This window comes from Hyaena hyaena, unplaced genomic scaffold (genome assembly GCF_003009895.1).
Source record: "Hyaena hyaena isolate Hyena2069 unplaced genomic scaffold, ASM300989v1 scaffold_4, whole genome shotgun sequence".
NCBI lineage: Eukaryota > Metazoa > Chordata > Mammalia > Carnivora > Hyaenidae > Hyaena > Hyaena hyaena.
In genome coordinates, this window is record NW_024080636.1 from 5,231,445 (window position 1) to 5,250,581 (window position 19,137).

Here is a 19,137-nt window from a genome sequence, read left to right on the forward strand (position 1 = left end):
GTTTCTCTGGTTAAGGACAATGGATGGAATAATCACATGTATTTAAAGAGTCCAGATTTTAAAATTCTGTTATACAAATTTTAAAAAATATTTAAAAATTGAGATATCATGAAAATCTTGATGACCAAACTATAGCCAGCAGAACTGCTAACTTATGTTATGTAGTTTATATATACTGTATAGTTAATACACTGGCCCAAATATCATTTTGTGATGTCACTTGCAATATCTGAATACAAAAAATGTTAAACCTGATATCAAGTCTATAGAAAGATATCAAGTCCACTGGAAAACCAAACACAAATTGAAGACATCAGATGATTTTTGTGAAATGTGACATCTACCCAAATGTTTTACACATCCTAAAACAGAAAATTCTGTAAGTGGAATAATAACAATAGGAAGAAGATAGAAGTCCCTGGAATACACTTAAGATACATATAAGACAAATGAAGCTAACTAAAATTTTGAAGTAATGAAAAGAACAAGATACAGCCTAGAGGAGTAAGGCACGTTATTGTGAACAAGATATCGGCCATAAACCTAGTATCCAAAATCTATAAGGAATTCACCAAACTCCACACCCGAAAAACAAACAATCCAGTGAAGAAATGGGCAGAAGACATGAACAGACACTTCTCCAGAGGACATCCAGATGGCCAACAGACACATGAAACGATGCTCAGCATCCCTCCTCATCAGGGAAATACAGATCAAAATCACACAGAGATACCACCTCACGCCACTCAGAGTGGCTAAAATGAGCAAATCAGAGGACTCTAGATGCTGGTGAGGACGTGGAGAAACGGGCACCCTTCTACACTGTTGGTGGGAATGTAAACTGATGCAGCCCCTCTGGAAAACAGTGTGGAGGTTCCTCAAAAAATTAACAATAGAACTCCCCTATGACCCAGCAATAGCACTGCTAGGAATTTACCTGAGGGATACAGGAGTGCTGATGCATAGGGGTACACGTACCCCAATGTTCATAGCAGCACTCTGAACAATAGCCAAATCATGGAAAGAGCCCAAGTGTCCATCAACTGATGAATGGATCAAGAAGATGTGGTTTATCTATACGATGGAATACTACATGGCAATGAGAAAGAAGGAAATCTGACCTGTGTAGCAACATGGATGGAACTTGAGGGTGTTATGCTGAGCAAAATAAGTCAGGCAAAGAAGGACAAATACCGTATGTTTGCACGTATAGGAGGATTAGGAGGAACTTAATGGAGGACCATGGGGGAGAAGAGGAAATAGTGGGGGAGAGGGAGGGAGGCAAACCATGAGAGACTCTTGAATGCCGAGAACAAACTGAGGGCAGATGGGGTGGGGCAAGGGGAAGGGGGGGTAATAGGTATGGAGGAGGGCACTTGTGGGGATGGGCACTGGGTGTTATATGGAAACCAACTTGACAAAAAACTATTAAAAAAAAAAAAGATATAGGCCATAAATGTTTGTTGAATGAAGGGAAGAATAAACAGTCTTATCCTCATGTGACCTCTTTAAATTGACCACACAATTCTTCAAAAGTCAATTTAAAAAACATATTTTACAAATATACAAAAATCAATTATAGTATAAACTGGTAGTAAAATAAGGTATCTTAGTAACTCAATTATGATACCTCCTTAAACTTAATATGTAGAAATCAATGATAGTGATTATTAAGACAGTGATCAAATTAGGACTGCTGACAGAAGTACTAAAATGTATGAGAAATTAATCATGTTAGGTAAGTTAATAAATTTAATGCCGAAATTCCTACTTTTCAGAACAACAGCCTGTTTTGTATTAATTTGCAATTCTGGACATTCCAGATCCAATGTGTAAATTAACTACTAAATAAAAAAATAACAAGCACATTTTGAGATCTATTTGCTAGGCACTAAAATGACATTTTGCATGTTATTACTTAATTTAACCCTTTAACACTATGAAATAGGTACTATTATTTCCTCACTTTTATTTTTATTTTATTTTTTAAATGTTTTATTTTTATTTCTAGGAGAGAGAGAGAGAGAGAGACAGCGTGAGCAGGGGAGGGTCAGAGAGAGAGGGAGTCACAGACTGAAACAGGCTCCGGCTCTGAGCTGGCAGCCAGCCAAGAGCCCGACGCGGGGCTCGAACCCACGAACCGCGAGATCATGACCTAAGCAAAAGTCGGACGCTTAACCGACTAAGACACCCAGGCACCCCTATTTCCTCACTTTTAGATGATAAAATTAGATGTGTAGAAACTTGCCTGAAGTCATATCGTTAATTATTAAGTAGCATGACTGGTCTTACCTCATAACTTATACTCTAGGACTATATAATTCATCACAAATATAGTTTAAAAAAACCTATGTCAGATAATTTGAGGACTTTAACATTGTTTCACTAAACACAAATTATTCAACTGAGTAAAATAATATTTTTTAAACCAAAAGTATCCTCTTGAGATTAGTATTCAGTAATCTTCCCTTCAACCTCCCTAGAACTTTATTTTTTTTATTTTTTATTCTTTTTTAATATTTTTATTTATTTCTAGGAGAGAGAGAACAGCGTGAACAGGGGAGGGTCAGAGAGAGAGAGAGAGAGAGACAGACTGTGAAACAGGCTCCAGGCTCTGAGCTGGCAGGCAGCACAGAGCCCGACGCGGGGCTCGAACCCACAAACCGCGAGATCATGACCTAAGCGAAAGTCGGACGCTTAACCGACTAAGCCACCCAGGCGCCCCTAGAACTTTAAATGCGTTAAAAGCATGAATGTGTGAAAGGACAATGTCTGCATTGAGCTACGGAGAATTAAAATAAGCACGTAAAATATTTTTCCTGGTATCCAGAAACACATGTATTATATATGTAAATGCCAGGAAAGTCAGAGAGTCACCAAGGACATTTACTGCATGTCAAGCAAAAAATTAACTGTTTTAGGTTATGATGACAAAAGATCTAATTTCCAAAATACAATTTATAATAGGGAATACTACAGAAATTAATTTTTTGAAAACTTAACTAGACATTTTAACAACCACTGAAGCCCTAACTGTATTATTCTATGTTAGCTTTCCTTCTAAAAGAGAGTATATGAAAGCACATGTAAGTTTGTGTGTGTGTGTGTAGTAAGTTAGTCTTATAAATTCTGCTTCAAATTATCCCAAGGTGTGATCTAAGCCTCTTACTTTCCGTCTTTCAGGTCCACCAAATGCAATATGCCTTGCTTCTTCCACAGTCTCACAGACAAGGCCATTTCCACACACGAACTGAATTACTTTCTTCAGCTGAGGAAACGGAGTCTTTACGACATCAATCATCATTTTACAGCCTTTAATCTCCCTCAGTCTTTCATTGACTGGCTTGATCTAAAAGGTTAAAAAATACTTGTTATGTTAGATACACTAAAATAAAAGCAAATACTTAGTACACACTCAGAAAGCATATATGACAGTAAAAAAATTAATCATATGAACTTATATGCAATAAAATTTGACAAGAACCTGATGAACAATATCCCATCACTGACTGGCCCGTGTAACATTTAAAGAAAAGACACTTCAGCAAAAGCCAGAAGACAGAATTTCCAGATTCGACTCCGCCACAAACCAGCTGGGCCAAAGCAATGCCTGTCAAGTTCCATGCTCTCAAAATCAGAAAATCTAATGGGAGATAATACCCATTTACATATGTGTCAAGAGAGTGGCACATCATGGAACTCAGAAAACCATTTTAGGCTTAAATGACCAGGAAAGCCTTCAGGCCTTTTTTGATGTGACTTTCAGGCTGGGTGTATAAATAGGTTTTTAAAAAGGGTCTGCAATGATTACTGAAAAACAGCAGGTATGACCTCACTTTTATGAGAACAAGCCAGTGAGAAGTAATGATAAACAAGGCTGAGAGTCAAGACCAGGGCAGTGTAAGTCTAGGGCACAAGCTCTCACCACTATGCACATGGCTGCAGATCAGGTCTTGAAAGCTGGACCAAGTAGAGCATTTTCTTCAGGAAGTAAAAAACCAGTAAAGGACGTCGATTACGGTAATGACAAGTCTCCTGCTACAGAAATTTACTCTGGATACTCTAAGGCCTCTCAGTACCTAAGGCCCCAAATTCTGTCCCCTCCACCAAGCATTGATATGTGTTTCCCACGATGTTTGCAAACATGTGATTGCATATTTAACAACTGAGACCCACGGTTGGCATTTCAGGGACAGACTGATAGGTCTTAACTGCTCCTATAGTTTGCTACAGAACAAAAGAAACTGCCGGCTGCAGGCAGAGTGGAGTACTGCTAGAGTAAGGTCCTCAAAATCATCAAGGTAGACTTACAGCAAAACTAAATTAGAAAGAAATGACATTAAATCAAGAACTACTATACTTTGCTTATCGATACACTAATACCAGCCATTTGAGCGACTAACGGGCATTCAAGCTATGATGTTTTTTCTATCACTACCTAGTTTTAGGCAATAAAGACATGCTTTAAAGACAAGATTTTGTCACTACTAAGTAATAAAGATCACAAATCTCTTACATCAAGGTAGTCTAGAGCAAGGAATGTCTCCGGTTCAGCTCTTTCCTCCTTCAGAAATCGAATACAATCTTTTGCTACCTTTTCAGAGGCTACAACAATGGCAACCATGTAGCGCCCAAAAAGTTTAGTAACAGCCAGCTGGTATTTCTTATGAATAGGGTGACAGAGGTCAAGTAGTCTTCCAAACTTAGCAGGTTTTAAAAAAGGAGAAAACAAACACATTATTGAGGGACAAATAATTCACTGTTTTTTAATGTAACAAAGCATAATGGACCAAAAACTAATTTTATAGAATTATAAACATCATATTTGATTGTATCTTATTCAAATGGACATAGGTTTAATTATGAAGTATCCGTCTAGGTGTGCCGCACTTCATTTAAGAAAAGAGTAATGAGGAGAGACTAGCCTTACCAAGGTGTTAAGATATTTCACAAAGCTATGGTAACTTATCCACTCTCTGAGTATTAAATAACAATCAATGAAGTGCCTACTACATGCAGGTACGGAGCTAGAAACTGTGTGACCATCACTGAACAAGTGACCTTACAAGGCTTTCAGTCCAGTAGAGAAGATATAAATAATCAGTAACTGTAAGCATGCAAAAATAGAGAAATAATATAAACTGTGACAACACAGAGTACCCTGAGAGCATGTAATGGGGACCAGGTTGACCAGAGAAGTCAGGAAAGTCTTCCTATTACAAGTGTTATATATGATCTGATGAATGGCCAAGAATTAGACTGAGAATCAAAAACTTTACTAGAAAATGTCAGCATGTCAATTGTCCCATATCACTGCTCCCTAGAATATCTGAAGATTCAATTTTACATCTTTCTACTCTTTCTTCTTTTGATAGGTTCTATCTCAAGAATACCAATTTCTTTATGATAGGGCATTACTGTTTTAATATTTATTATCTTGTTTGTTTTTCTCTTCTCCACTCACTTGTGATAAACTCAAACCTTACTTCTAGGTCAGTAATTTGAATTTCAGCTACATAACCCATTCCTTGCTACTTGCAATTTACTTATTAGTTTAGTAATAATGTTTATTCTTAATTTGTTTTCTTAGCTCTATGTTTTAATTTTTATTTTTTCTTAGCTCAAATGTGAATCTGGTTCTTTGAATTCAAGCTCTTATTAAATGATCCATAGCATGATATACTCATGGGAGATTTTGTTCAGTAACCTTCTTCCAGACTAGCCTCTTTTTTCTAAATGTTTTCAAATTTTACTAAAAAAATTTCTTTTAATTTTTTTTTTTTTTTTTTGAGAAAGAGACAGAACATGAGTAGGGGAGGGGCAGAGAGAGAGGGAGACACAGAATCCAAAGTAGGCTCCAGGCTCTGAGCTGTCAGCACAGAGTCCTACTTGGGGTTTGAACCCACAAACCGTGAGATCATGACTAGAGCCAAAGTTGGAGGCTCAACCAACCAAGCCCCCCAGGCACCCCATTCTATATGCTTTTTAAATTACTCCTTCTCTTTATTACTGCATGAACCTCTAGCGGTCATATTGATTGTTTTCATCTTGATTACATGGGCAGCTGTTTAAGTTGCTGTGATGGATAACTTTCCTGACTGCCTCACCTAGAACTGAGAGCAACAGGTGACGGACTAAGATTTTCTATTTTATCTTGGTATTTTCTGATCGATTTCCTAGCACCTAAGGGCATACAGGACAGGGGCAAGTGAGAGCTGAGTTGAGACTGTGTAGATCTTTTGTTTGAATACTTGAGTTTTGCTCTTTCTTCAGAGTTTTTAATTAATATCCTATACCAAGTTTCCTCTGCCTCAGGGGAGGAGGGAAAATTCCATTTTGGGAAGAGAGCTTTGAACTGGCCTTTACTTCCATCTAAAAACATCAGAGGTTCATGTTCTCTGATCCACTCGTTTTTAACCAAAAGGAACCAATATAATATGTGCTTGCTAGTTGCATGATTAAGGGATACTAGGTGAGAATTCTCAGGAATCTGTCAGTTTTCCTTCTGCAGAATTAAGAACAAGAAATGCTCAATCTTTTTTTTAAATCATGGACTATCACCATTTTCTTAAGTTTATAGCATTAGATGTAATAGCCTCTTTCCTTTTTTGGTTGTTAAACTACTTTCTGTCATTTTGTTTGGCACTGGGGGGAAGAATCTTGTGGCCCCGCCTTACTCCTCCCCCACCCGTATCTAGAAGTCAAGACCAGTTTCAAAAGAGGTCAAGTGGTTACCCGTGCCAAAAGCTAAAAACAACCCTCATAAAATAAGGACTACACAGTGTACACTGGTGTTAGTGACAAGAGAGTGAGACACCACAACCCCAATAGCACAGGAAGTCATTCTGTGAAGCTGATACTCCAACAAACAGGTTAGATATTGCTGTGCTGGAGCTAATGAAGTACATTAGCAGAAGTGGATACACAGATTTAGAGAATAAAACTTCATTATTTCCAAAGTACGCCACTGATGTTAACTGAAAATATATTTAAAAAAATTAAAACCATGAAGAACATGAGGCTTGAGGTGATCTATTGTGTCCTTTGGAGACACTGGTTCTAACTCGAACTTTCTGGGTCATATTTTAATGTCCAAGTTTCTCTCAGATAATTACTTATCTTTAGACACTGTTGGAAGTTATTTAAATTTTATCACAATTATTTACTATTGTATTTTAAATATAAATAATCAAACACAAAACTAAAAGATTCCTGAAATAATTCAGCTTCCTATAATGGTAACATTTTTAATCCCAAATAAGAAAGCTTAGCCCTTTTGTTTAAATGAACTATTCATTTCTAATTACCACAGAGTCTGGGTAAAGTCTTTTAAGGTGTTCCAGAACTTCTGCTCTCTTCTGCTGACGTTTCCCCTCATGGGTATCAATTCCAGCATTCTGCAATTCACTTCTAATAAGGTTCAGTTCTTCATTAACTTCAGACATTCTTGATTTTGTGTTTTCAATTTCAACCACTAGGGTTTCCTCTTGCTGTTTTTTCTCTTTCAAGCAATCCCTACATAATAATAACAATAAGTTACTACCAAAAAGAAAAAACAAAATTTAATTACAAGATACAACATACCGTGATCTGGCACTACAGGGGAATGGAGCAGTGCTTATCAATTTTAAATGATGAAAATGACAATAAAATAAGCTCAGCACCAGACATGGGCAAAGATATTGTGATCATTCTTTGTTGATTCAGAAGATGCATATTTCTGAAGACTGAGAAATTAACGACAAATCGCTATAATCAGAGCAGTCACTGTGGGCTTAATAATAAGTAAACGCCAATGAAAATCAAAACTCTTAGTGACAGGATAATTAGGTCATGCCAGCTATTGTGACGTAACTTTTATTATAAAACATCAATAACAACATTTCAAGTTTCATCACTTGAAAGTTTATATTTTAAAAACTTAGTGTATTTACTTACGTGGTTAAGTATAATTTTTAATTATCTACAATGAAATGAAAAAAAAAAACAAAAAACAAAAAATGGAGGAGTGAGGGGCCCCTGGGTGGCTCAGTCGGTTAAGTTAAGTGTCTGACGCTTGATTTCAGCTCAAGTCATGATCTTGCGGTCATTAGATCGAGCCCCACATTGGGCTCCATGTGAAGTATGGAGCCTGCTTGGGAAGCTCTCTCCTTTTCTCTTTGCCCCTTCCCCCCTCAAAATAAATAAACACTTTTTTAAAAAAGAAAAAAACGCAGGAGTGAGAACATTATGATACAGTGGAAGCTTTCATTTCACAAATATACCCCAAATATACCAGACCCCTGAGACATAAGAAAGCCACGAGAATTTCCCCTGTACCCACATGCATGTTTTTGTATATTCTTCCAACTTCTCTATTCGTTTTTTATGATCTTCTATTTGCTCTTTTATTTGTTTTAGATTTTCCTAAAATAGGAAAAAAAACTTAAAATCAATTACAACAAATAAAATTATTTTTCACTGTCTTCCTAGAAATTACTAGAGAATTGTAAAATGTTCAAAATTTGAAATATATCAAATATAACCATATGAAAACACCTATATGAGCAATGTTTAACTCGGAAAAGGCAGTAAGACACAGAGTTTTTTTAAATGTTTTTAAATTTATTTCTGAGAGAGAGAGAGACAGCGTGAGCAGGAAAGGGTCAGAGAGAGAGAGAGATACAGAATCTGAAGCAGGCTCCAGGCTCTGAGCTAGCTGTCAGCAGAGAGCCAGATGCAGGGCTTGAACCCACGAGCGGTGAGATCATGGCCTGAGCCAAAGGTGGACGCTTAACCAACTGAGCCACCCAGGTGCCCCAGGCATAGAGCTTTGAGGTTGGAAGAGTCAAGCTTCAAATCCTGGCTCCACCATTTACTAGATAACTGGCAACTTCAAACTCTAAGGGCTGATTTAAAAATATCTACACATTTCTTATCTGTCCCTGAAACTAATTCATTCAATAAATATTTTATTCCCTGGCTACCATGTACTGGGCACTGGAGATATAATAATGAACAGGATAGAATCTCTGCTCTTAAGGACTAAGGGCTGGTGAGAGACAGACAAGTGGGCAGTAATTCTAGGGGAGTGACTTGGTGTTACAAACAGCATAGGAACGTGGAAAGAACCATGGGCTTGTGCAGTTAGGACTTGACAAAAGTCTTCCTCCATTCACTTTATCACTAAATGCAAGTGCTGCGCTAGCCTTCAACTGGTTTCACATCTAACCTTTCCCATATTCACCCCCTGCACTACAGCAGATTAACCTTTCTTACTCCATTACTAAGTGATCTAAAACCAGGAGTGTACCAAAGTGAAAACGATTCTTTTTCAGTAAATAACAGAAGAAATGACATTTTCATGTGGAAAAATATACTCTATGAAGATAATTGTCATTTTATTCATTTGTTTTATCCAAATGAGTATACAAATTCACTGAATGAACATGTACTGTGCTAGGTGCCAGAGGTATAAAAATAAGCAAGACACAGTTCCTTTTCTCTAGAACTCACACAATTTAATAATCGTTGTTATACTGAAATTCTATTATCTCAAACTTAAGAGTTCCATTCAAAGAGGGGCGCCTGGGTGGCTCAGTTGGTTAGGTGTCAGACTTTGGCTCAGGTCACGATCTCAGTTTGTGGGTTCCAGCCCCACGCTGGGCTCAGTGCTGACAGCTCAGAGCCTGGAGCCTGCTTCGGATTCTGTATCTCTGTCGGATTCTCTCTCTGTCCCTCCTCTGCTCAAACTTCGTGTATCTTTCTCTCAAAAATAAATACACATTAAAAAAAAACTTTCAAAAAAAAAAAAAAAAAGAATTCCATTCCAAAAGAAAAAACAAGATGAACGAGGACCACCAATTAAGTCAGTTGGAAGCACCTGCCTTGCCTTTATTCCCACAGCTCCCGTGGCCTGTCTCATGCCAGCTGGGCTTCTTTGTGGTCATTACTTACCAAGGTCACCATCTGTTCTGCAAAGAACTCAGAACAAACTTCAGATATGGCATAGGTTAAAGAATGGGCTTTAATGAAGAAAATGTAAAAGGCCAGGGTCTTCCCACAGAGAAGTGGTTAAGGCCTGGGTGTTCTGCTTGACACATAATATGGGATAATCAGACTGTTCTGGTACCAGGCCTTCTGGATTTGAGATGCCAACTGATCATGCAGCTGTCTGGGAAAACCAAACACTGCCCAGAACCTCATGATCTCAGGATCTGTGGAAAGTGAAAGCCTTTCCCATCCCGTGGGAAACTGAGTATGGGTGCAGATTTCTCCATCCGTCTCCTACCTGAAAGTTCTTTTTCTACTACCGGTGTGTGTGTGTATTCAACAGCTGGCCACAGGGTGCCTGACGCTTGACTTCAGCTCAAGTTATGATCTCACAGTTGTGAGACCAAGCACCGTGTCAGGCTCTGCGCTGACAGCATGGAGCCTACTTGGGACTCTCTCCCCCTTCTCTCTACCCCTCCCCCCCCACAGGTGTGTGCATGTCTGCTCTCTCACACAAAATAAAAAAACCTTAAAAAAAAAAAAGGCAGTAACAATTCAACCACCACTTACTAACATCTAAGTAGAGTTCACAATGGACACTAATATAAATCCTGCCTTTAAGAAGCTTCCAGTCTAGTAGAACTGGTACCAATTAACTACTTCTTATCCAATCTGAGAAAAGCCCTTAGATGCAGATTAAGCCCAATGGGTCATGAGATGAGGAATAAATTATTTTCAGGTTTTTGGTGAGAAGAAAAAGTGGGCCAGAGAAGGCTTTGCAGTGTGAGTAACTACAGAATTTAACATGTAAAGATGAGGAGGTTTGGGATTCCCAAAACTAGCATGTACAAAAGCAAAAATATACAATGAGTATTTGCTGAAATCAGTGTACAATTTTATAATGTGATATGAATTATACAAGTGTTTTAAAAGCAGTTACTGCTTTGGTACTACATCTGTTTTTCTCCTTCCACAAAACGTCCTCTCTTTCACGCATGATCATCAAAGAGTTCGCCTTTCATACTTGGTCGTATTTTCATCTGCCAACTGACAACACGACTAACGTGAGAGGCAGTACAGTGCAGCGTGAAGAAGACACGCTGGCTGTACTGCTGGCTCTGGAGACAAAGTGTCAGGAACCAAATTCCAGTTCCTCCACTTACGAGTTCAGTCAAGTTAACCATGTTGTGCCTTGATTCCTTCATCTGAAATTTGTAAATTCAACAAATATTTACAGATTATCTGCGCTGTCCCCAAGTGTCTTGGGATGATCAGCGAACAAAACAAACCAACGTCTCCCCGCTTTTGTGGTACTTACGCTCCAGAGGGAAGGCAGCCAAATATAGTATGTGAATTCAGTCACATGTTAGGAGAGAAAAGCTTTGGGAGAAACAGAGTCGGGACAAGGGGAGCAGAAGTGCGGTGGGTACTACAATTTTAAATATGGAGGTCAGGGTAGGCTTCAATGAGAAAACATTTAAGCAATCACTTGCAGGAAGTGAGGGAATGAAAAATGAAGAAATGAGGAAAAGCACGTTCCAGGCAGAGGAGTAACCAGTGCAAAGGCCTGAGGGCAGAAATACGCCCAGTATGTTCCAGGAGGCCAGTAGAGCCAGATCCCCGGGAGTAAGAGGGAGAACAGACGAACAGGAGGTTTGAAAGGTGAACTGGAGTGGGACGGGCAGGCAGGCCAGGCAGCTCTATGTAGGGCGCTCAGGACCTCCACTTAAACTTTCTGTGTGATGTGAGCTCCCAGAGGACTTAAAAAAGAGCAAGTGTCATGACCTGACTTAGATATGAAAACCGTATCTTTGGCGGCTGTGCTGAGGCTGCTGTGGAGGAGACGACAGTGGAAACCTGGAGGCTACTACATGGTCCAAACACACACACACACAAACAAGAAGCCTGCGATCCGGACCAGCAGCAGGAGTGGAGAAGTGACAGGACGTGTGGTACCCGTAGAAGGTGGAGCTGCCACAATTCCCTAAGAGTCAAAGATGGACCCCAAGTTTTCTGGTCTGAGCAACCAGCAAGAGTGAATTTTATCACCTAAACTGGGAGAGATAACATGTGGGAAGCATTTGGGTGTGAAGATTAGAAGTTCAGCTTGGTTTAAGTTTGAGATCTCTATTCAACATCCAGAATGGAGATGCTGACAAAGCAGCTGGAGATATGAGGTTGTGAGCAAGAAACACGAATTTGGGAGTCATCTGCAGATGATATGTAAAGCTATGGGAACACAGATCACCAAGGCAGAAAACTTAGGAAAGAGGAAAAACCAGGATGAGAACATAACATATATACTAGTATCTACTTCATAAAGTTGTCTGAATATTAACTGGGTTCGTAGCAGTGCTGTAAGATGGTATATACGCGGGATGTACAAATAAACACTACACGATAATATTGCTGTTCTCTCTGGAAAATGTCAGACCCACTTCCAGAGACAGATTTCATTTTGAAATCCCAATCCTCAGTTTCCTCATCTGTACCCTAGAGTAAATGCTTACTCTTTGTTATTGTGGTGAGATGTACAGGAACTAATAAAGGCAACATAGTCCATAAACATTTTCCTCTAAATTCCAAATATGTACTTATAAATCAAATGTAGATATAATTCAGAACCATTTACCCTTTACAGTTCTTATCAGAAATGGTCGTACTTTCAGGATAGCCCACCAACGGTACAAAATATCATGATTTGTTATTATTGTTGAATTGCCATAATAATAATTTTACAGTCCAATTCTCACTCTTTGGAAAAGCAGGTCATGAGGCATAGAGAAAAGACCAAATACTTCGTATATTGTCATACACTTTCATCTTATTCAACCTCCCTATCTCTATGAGGTAGACTTATTTGTCCTTACTGCACAAATGAAGAAATCAAAGCCCAGTCCAGACAAGTTAAAAAATTTAGTTACTTCTCAAGACTACACAGATCAGTGACAGAGTGAGACTGGCCAGAAGCCAAGTCCGCCTAACTCAAGGGCAGAGCACTATCATGCTGTCTTGATGGTCGCTTCCCATGTAATGCATTCAGCTCCTAGGCTCCTCCTGGGCGATGTCCTTAGTGTTTCCACAGGGCCTTGCGTTCGCCTCTGTCAGGATACGTGTTTGTTTTTACCCTTTATCTATCCTCGTCCTCACCTCACTGGACTAAAACACAGAAGGCTCTTTCTGCTTCTATCTTAGACCATGATGAAAGAGCACCTAAATGATACTAAGGAGAAAAACAGGGAATCCAGACTTTTTAAAACTAATTGCTTATGCCTAATGTAAGTCCATTTATATACTGAAAAGTGAACATAAAAAGAGAATAAAATTTCATTGACAATAATTCCCAGTCATGACTGCACAAACCAAGGTACCTGAACTTCTCCATGTCTCCTCTTTTCGAATGCCAGCCTCTCTTTATCAGCCCTCTGTTCCCACTGCAGCTTTTCCAGTTGCTGGGTCATTATAGCCACTTTCTTTCTTACTTGTTCCTTAAGTTCTTTATAATGATCCAGCTGCGTAAGGAGTATTAAATTATTAAACTCATGTAAGAAACAGGAGAGGAAATTTCTATGTGATATCCTTTGACTAGAAGATAGTGTTATCAGTTTTAAATCAATTAGATCATAATTGGATATCTTCTCCAGGTAAGATAATGTGAACATAAAATGAACCTTTTCTTATTTGAACCTGCTCAGATAGACAGATAAGGTATTCAAAACCAACTCTATAGAAAGTCTCTGCAAGAAAAACTTAAAGAGAAAGGGGATTAAAAAAAAAGAGAGAAAGGGTATAGAACTTATCAACAGTCCAAAAGCAAGAGGAGTTCAGATAAAAATCAAGTATTTATAGTTATTTTGGTATGTGTATATACACACACACACACACACATATATATAGTGATGTAAAATTATCATAAATGAATGAAAGACAAATGATAAAAAGTCAGTTGGGAGAATGTTTGAAAACTGAATTAAAAATTATGGGAGATCTACCAATTTGTTATAATTATTTTTTTCAAATTAGTTATACCAAATTGCATATTAATTCACCACCACATTTAAACCACCTCAATCAACTTCCCTCCTGCCAATTAAGTGGTCATGTTTCTTCAAAGCCACTTATATCTGATTTTTAAGTTTTTATAATATTCATAAAGAAAAAATGATTACCTTAAAAATGTAAGAATATTACCTAATTTTTATTACCAAATGATACCATTTTGTCTTGTTGAAGTATTTTCTATGACCTCAATTAACTCATAAAGGTTATAATGCCATCTAATCTTATAAAGTAAAAATGGCCTAAAGATTAAATTTAGAATCTGCACATAGGCTGAAAAATTTCAATCCCCATAATTGAGATGAGGATTGTCTGAGTTCAATCTCTTAAAATATCAGAGAGGACATCCTTTAAATTGTTTCTAAGAAGCTGAAATAACAAAAAGTTTTCTCATATGTTGACTCGTTCACCTGACTGGCTTCTAGTTCAATGTCTCGCCCTTTGAGTAAGATTTCTTCCTCAACCTGCTTTTCAAAACTTCTCCATGCACCATCTAAATCACCCAGCTCTGTCTCCAGGGCTTTTATGTCATCTTCCTGTTTAGAACATTGTTTTTCACTGTCCTTTATTGATTTCTTAGCCACATCTAATTTCTTGAGGTGGTGAGAAGTATTTTCTTTGGCTTTAATGTACTGAGGCCTTTTCTGATTTAAAAGTGCTTCAAGAGATCTAAAAAGAAAATAAAGTTTGCTTTAAAGTAAATTAAAATATACCATCTAAAGGAAGGAAATTCTTTTGATCAAATCACACATTTAAAAATAAATTTTAAAAATTTAATTTCAGAGACTATAAGCAGATCAGTGATTTCCAGAGGGGGGGGGGGGTACCGAATAGGTGTGACACAGGGGAAATTTTTGAGTGGTAAAGATACTCTAATGGTGGATACAGTATATCATACATTTGTGAAAACCTATAGAACTTTACGGCACCAAAAGTGAACCTTAATGTCATGTACGCAAATTAAAAAAATCACTCAGTCAGCCAAGGGATCCTAGATGGAATACAGACTGTGACCTAAGAATCTACTGTATTACCAACGTATGCAATCACCTTCCTGAAAGGGACTGGGAGGAAAGGTGCTAACCTAAGAAACACTGAAAGTGAGCCAAGTCTACAAAACTAAAAGCAAGAGGACCTATACATACGGCACTGGACTCTAGCTGCTACCGCTGCTCCCATGAGGCTCTGGGTTCACAACGGTGGTACTGCCATAGGTTACTGGAACTGAAAATGACCGCCCACCACGGAAGCCAGGTCGCTCACTGTTGCCATAGGAGGTTATGGGCAAGCAAGAGAAGGTCAAAATCAACAGTGACGGCAGCTCATACTGTGATGTATTAGACAGATGCTATGTCATATAACATATATGTAGATATTCCTGATGTGGAGAGTCACATTTTACCCCTGTGGACTTCCTCTTCAAAATCTATAAACCTTGACTAATTATGAGAAAACAATCAGACAAATCCAAATTAAGAGACATTCTACAAAAAAACCTGACCAATATGCCTCAAAATGATCGAGGTCATCAAAAAAAAGAAAGGCTGAGAAACTGTCACAGCCAAGAGGAGCCTGAGAACATGGTAACAAATGTAATGTGGTGTCCTGGATCAGAAACCAGGGAGAGGAGAGAAAATAGGAATGAACCGCGGACTTTAGTTAATAGTACTGTGTGAACACTGGTTCACTAATTCTGACACACGTATCATATTAATGTTAGAAGTAGGAGAGGGGCGCCTGGGTGGCTTAGTCGGTTAAGCATCCGACTTTCGCTCGGGTCATGATCTCGCGTTCGTGGGTTCGAGCCCCGCGTCGGGCTCTGTGCTGACTGCCAGCTCAGAGCCTGGAGCCTGTTTCAGAGTCTGTGTCTCCCTCTCTCTGACCCTCCCCTGCTCACGCTGTCTCTCTCTCTCTCTCTCTCCTAGAAATAAATAAATAAATAAAAATATTAAAAAAAAAAAAAGAAGTAGGAGAAACTGAGTGTGGGGAATATGGGAACTCTTACTACCTTTGTAATTTTTCTGTATATCTAAAAGTATTCCAAAGGAAAAAATTTATTCAAAAAATCAACTTTAAAAATGTCACTTTTATTTTTATTTTTTTATCAATGTACATAAAATCTAACTGTTAATAACTAATTTTTAAAACTTACTTTAACTCTTTTTCTGTTTGTTGTAGTTGTCTATTTAGCATTCCATGTTCCTTTTTCTTGGCTTTAACTATGTTTTCATGACGAGAAAGAGACTCTTTTGCGACACTCAAATTCTTGTTCACATGCTCTAACTCAGTTTTCAGAAAATGAATTTTCCTCTCATTATGATATAGTTGGAAAAGCTTTAATTGTATCTTGTTTATTTTCAGTTCTTCAAGGAGACTCTGGTAACGTTCTGCCTATAAAACAGTACAATTCAACAATAGTTAAAAGGGAATATATTAAAGTTGACCTTTCGTAAACTCAGCAAGAGTACCAAGAAATGATCTCTAAGGAATCAAATTATTTATTATTCACAAGTTATTAAATTTATGAAATAAATTAGTTATGTCATTAACAAAAAGTACTCTTGTGAAAAGCAGCATTATTTGGAGAAGGTTTCTAGATAGACTTATCCAAAAAACCAGGAAACCAGACTTTATTCTCGTATCTCAGTGATCCGGTGGTAGGAACAATGAAGTGGCACCTGCCAACCTGGGTCCTCGTCCCATTTCTGTTTGGACCTCAGAGTATGGCAAGTCTATTACCATTTTTTTTAAAGTTTCTATTTATTTATTTTGCGAGAGCACGCACATGCATTTGGGAGGGGCAGGGAGGGAGAGGATAGGAGAGGGGCAGAGAGAGAGAAAGAGAGAGAGAGAGAGAGAGAGAGAGAATCCCAAGCAGGCTCTGCACTGTCAGTGCTTAGCCCAACGTAGGGCTCAATCTCACAAACTGTGAGATCATGACATGAGCCAAAATCAAGAGTTGGTCACTTAACCAAATGAGTCACCCAGGCGCCCCACCATTAACATTTCTGGTATCAGCTTCCTCATTTGTAAACTGAAAAAAGTTAAATGACTTACAGGGTCCCTAGCAACTTTAAATCCAAGAATTCCAGGTAAAATTTCTGCTATAAGATGTAATTTTTATATTTATAGAACAGGAATATTAAACTTCTAAAATATATGTAAAATGGAAGAATTTCCTTAACATTTGTACTATTAATAAAAGTAATAAAGAAATGGGCTGCCTTGAGAGAAAAGCTCCTAATCAATGAGGTTTTCCACGTAACAGGTGAAGAGCCATTTCCCATGACATTGTAATAAACAGGGGAAAATCAACAATTCTAACTGTCCTCAAAATGTTTAATGTTCTGCAACTCTACTTTCTGAAAGCTGCTTCAGTATATTATGAAAACCACAGTCTGACATTCACCAATACCACCCCTTTCCACTAATGAAGCCAAGGACATATACGCACATGTGAAAATATGAAGAAACGAACATCACAGTGAAAAACGCATCCACCTTTCATTTATTTCCTCAAATATTATTGACTGCCTAATATGTGCCAGCTCCTTGTTGCTGGGACTATAGTAGGGAAGAAGATGGAAAAAATCCCTGCTCTTATAAGCTTATAATCTAGTTGTTCTAATGGAGGGGGGGAGGAATCAGAGATTAAACAAGCAAAAAAAATAATAAACAAGATAATTTCATACAGCAATAGATGTTACGAAAGAAACGACAGGGTAATATAATCGTCCCAGGGAGGGGATGCCAACATAGAGTGGGGGTGTGGATAGCAAATGCCTGCCTGAGAAGATGGCAATGAAAGGAGAGAGTATTTGTCATGAAGAAATTCAGGCATACAGCTATCCAGATAGAGGAAACAGCAAAAGCTCTGAGCTAGAAGTGAGCGCGGTATGTTCAATAAATAGTAAAGGTCAGTGTGGTGGGAGAGTAGAGGAAACCAAAGCTTGAGAGGTGGGTGAGGGGCTAGGTCAGCAGGCTGGACAGGGACACCAGTGGGAAGTACTGCACCGATAGAGGGTTTGTGCAAGAGAAAGACAGAATTTGGGGTGCCTGGGTGGTTCAGTCCATGGAGCGTCCAACTCTTAATTTTGGCTCAGGTCATGATCTCACAGTTCAGGGATTTGAGTCCCACTTCGGGCTCTGCACTGACAGTGGGAAGCCTGCTTGGGATTCTCTCTCTGCCTCCCCCCCACTCATTCTCTTCCTCTCAAAAGGAAAAAAGGGAGAAAGAATCTGATTTGTATTTGACAAAGATTGTTCTAATTTTTTTTTAACGTTTATTTTTGAGAGAGAGAAAGACACACATGAGTGTGAGCAGGGGAGGGGCAGAAAGAGAGGGAGACCTAGAATCCAAAGCAGGCTCCAAGCTGTCTGCACAGAAACCCACGTGGGGCTTGAACCCACAAACTATGAGATCATGACCTGAGCCAAAGTTGAACGCTTAACCGATTGAGCCACCCAGACAAAGATCGCTCTAAACATAAAGAACTATCCACCATAAATTAGGTACTGTATGAGGTACTGTAAAGCGCACCATGAAATACCACAGAACAGCATATGCAAAGCATGTCTAATAGAGGTTCCCAATACCCTTTTAGGGAGACCCGAGAAGTCAAAACTCTTTCCATAATAATAATAAGACTTCATTTGCCTTTTTCATTGTGCTGACACTTACACTGATGGTGCGAAAGCCGATGGTGGGTAAAGCTGCTAGGCCCTGACATAAATAAGATTTAATACAGGAAGAGACAGGAGAATTCATCGGTCTCCCATTAGGCCATATATTAAGGAGATTATAAATATGTAAAACAATGTCACCCTTCTAGTTAGTTTTACAAAATGCAGTTATTTTTCATAAAAATGTTATTTACGTTAATGTGTAATGCTTCTTATTGCTGTTTTTACATTGGTCATAATGTATTTTTTAAATTTCTCAGTTTTAATTTCAAATACAATAAATATTGGTAGAAATGACCCACATTAACAGAAGCTCTTTGGGGACCTCAATAATTTAAAAGAGTGTAAGAGGACAAGACCCAAAAGTCGAAAGCCTATGCTATGTAAGATATACACCCCTCAAGCTCATTTTTAGTTGGTAAA

At 38.4% G+C, this 19,137-nt stretch overlaps 1 protein-coding gene across 1 annotated transcript in view; it reads right to left on the reverse strand.

Annotated features, from left to right (window-relative positions):
* Positions 1 to 19,137, reverse strand: part of SMC1B (structural maintenance of chromosomes 1B) — a 72,456-nt gene that overhangs the window by 35,325 nt on the left and 17,994 nt on the right. Inside the window, exons 5-11 of the mRNA XM_039234502.1 lie at positions 16,184 to 16,422; positions 14,442 to 14,700; positions 13,344 to 13,484; positions 8,324 to 8,406; positions 7,308 to 7,515; positions 4,517 to 4,702; positions 3,170 to 3,349 (exon numbers count right to left, since the gene is read on the reverse strand). Coding sequence (XP_039090433.1) covers positions 3,170 to 3,349; positions 4,517 to 4,702; positions 7,308 to 7,515; positions 8,324 to 8,406; positions 13,344 to 13,484; positions 14,442 to 14,700; positions 16,184 to 16,422 — 1,296 coding nt within the window. The remainder of the gene's footprint in view (positions 1 to 3,169; positions 3,350 to 4,516; positions 4,703 to 7,307; positions 7,516 to 8,323; positions 8,407 to 13,343; positions 13,485 to 14,441; positions 14,701 to 16,183; positions 16,423 to 19,137) is intronic.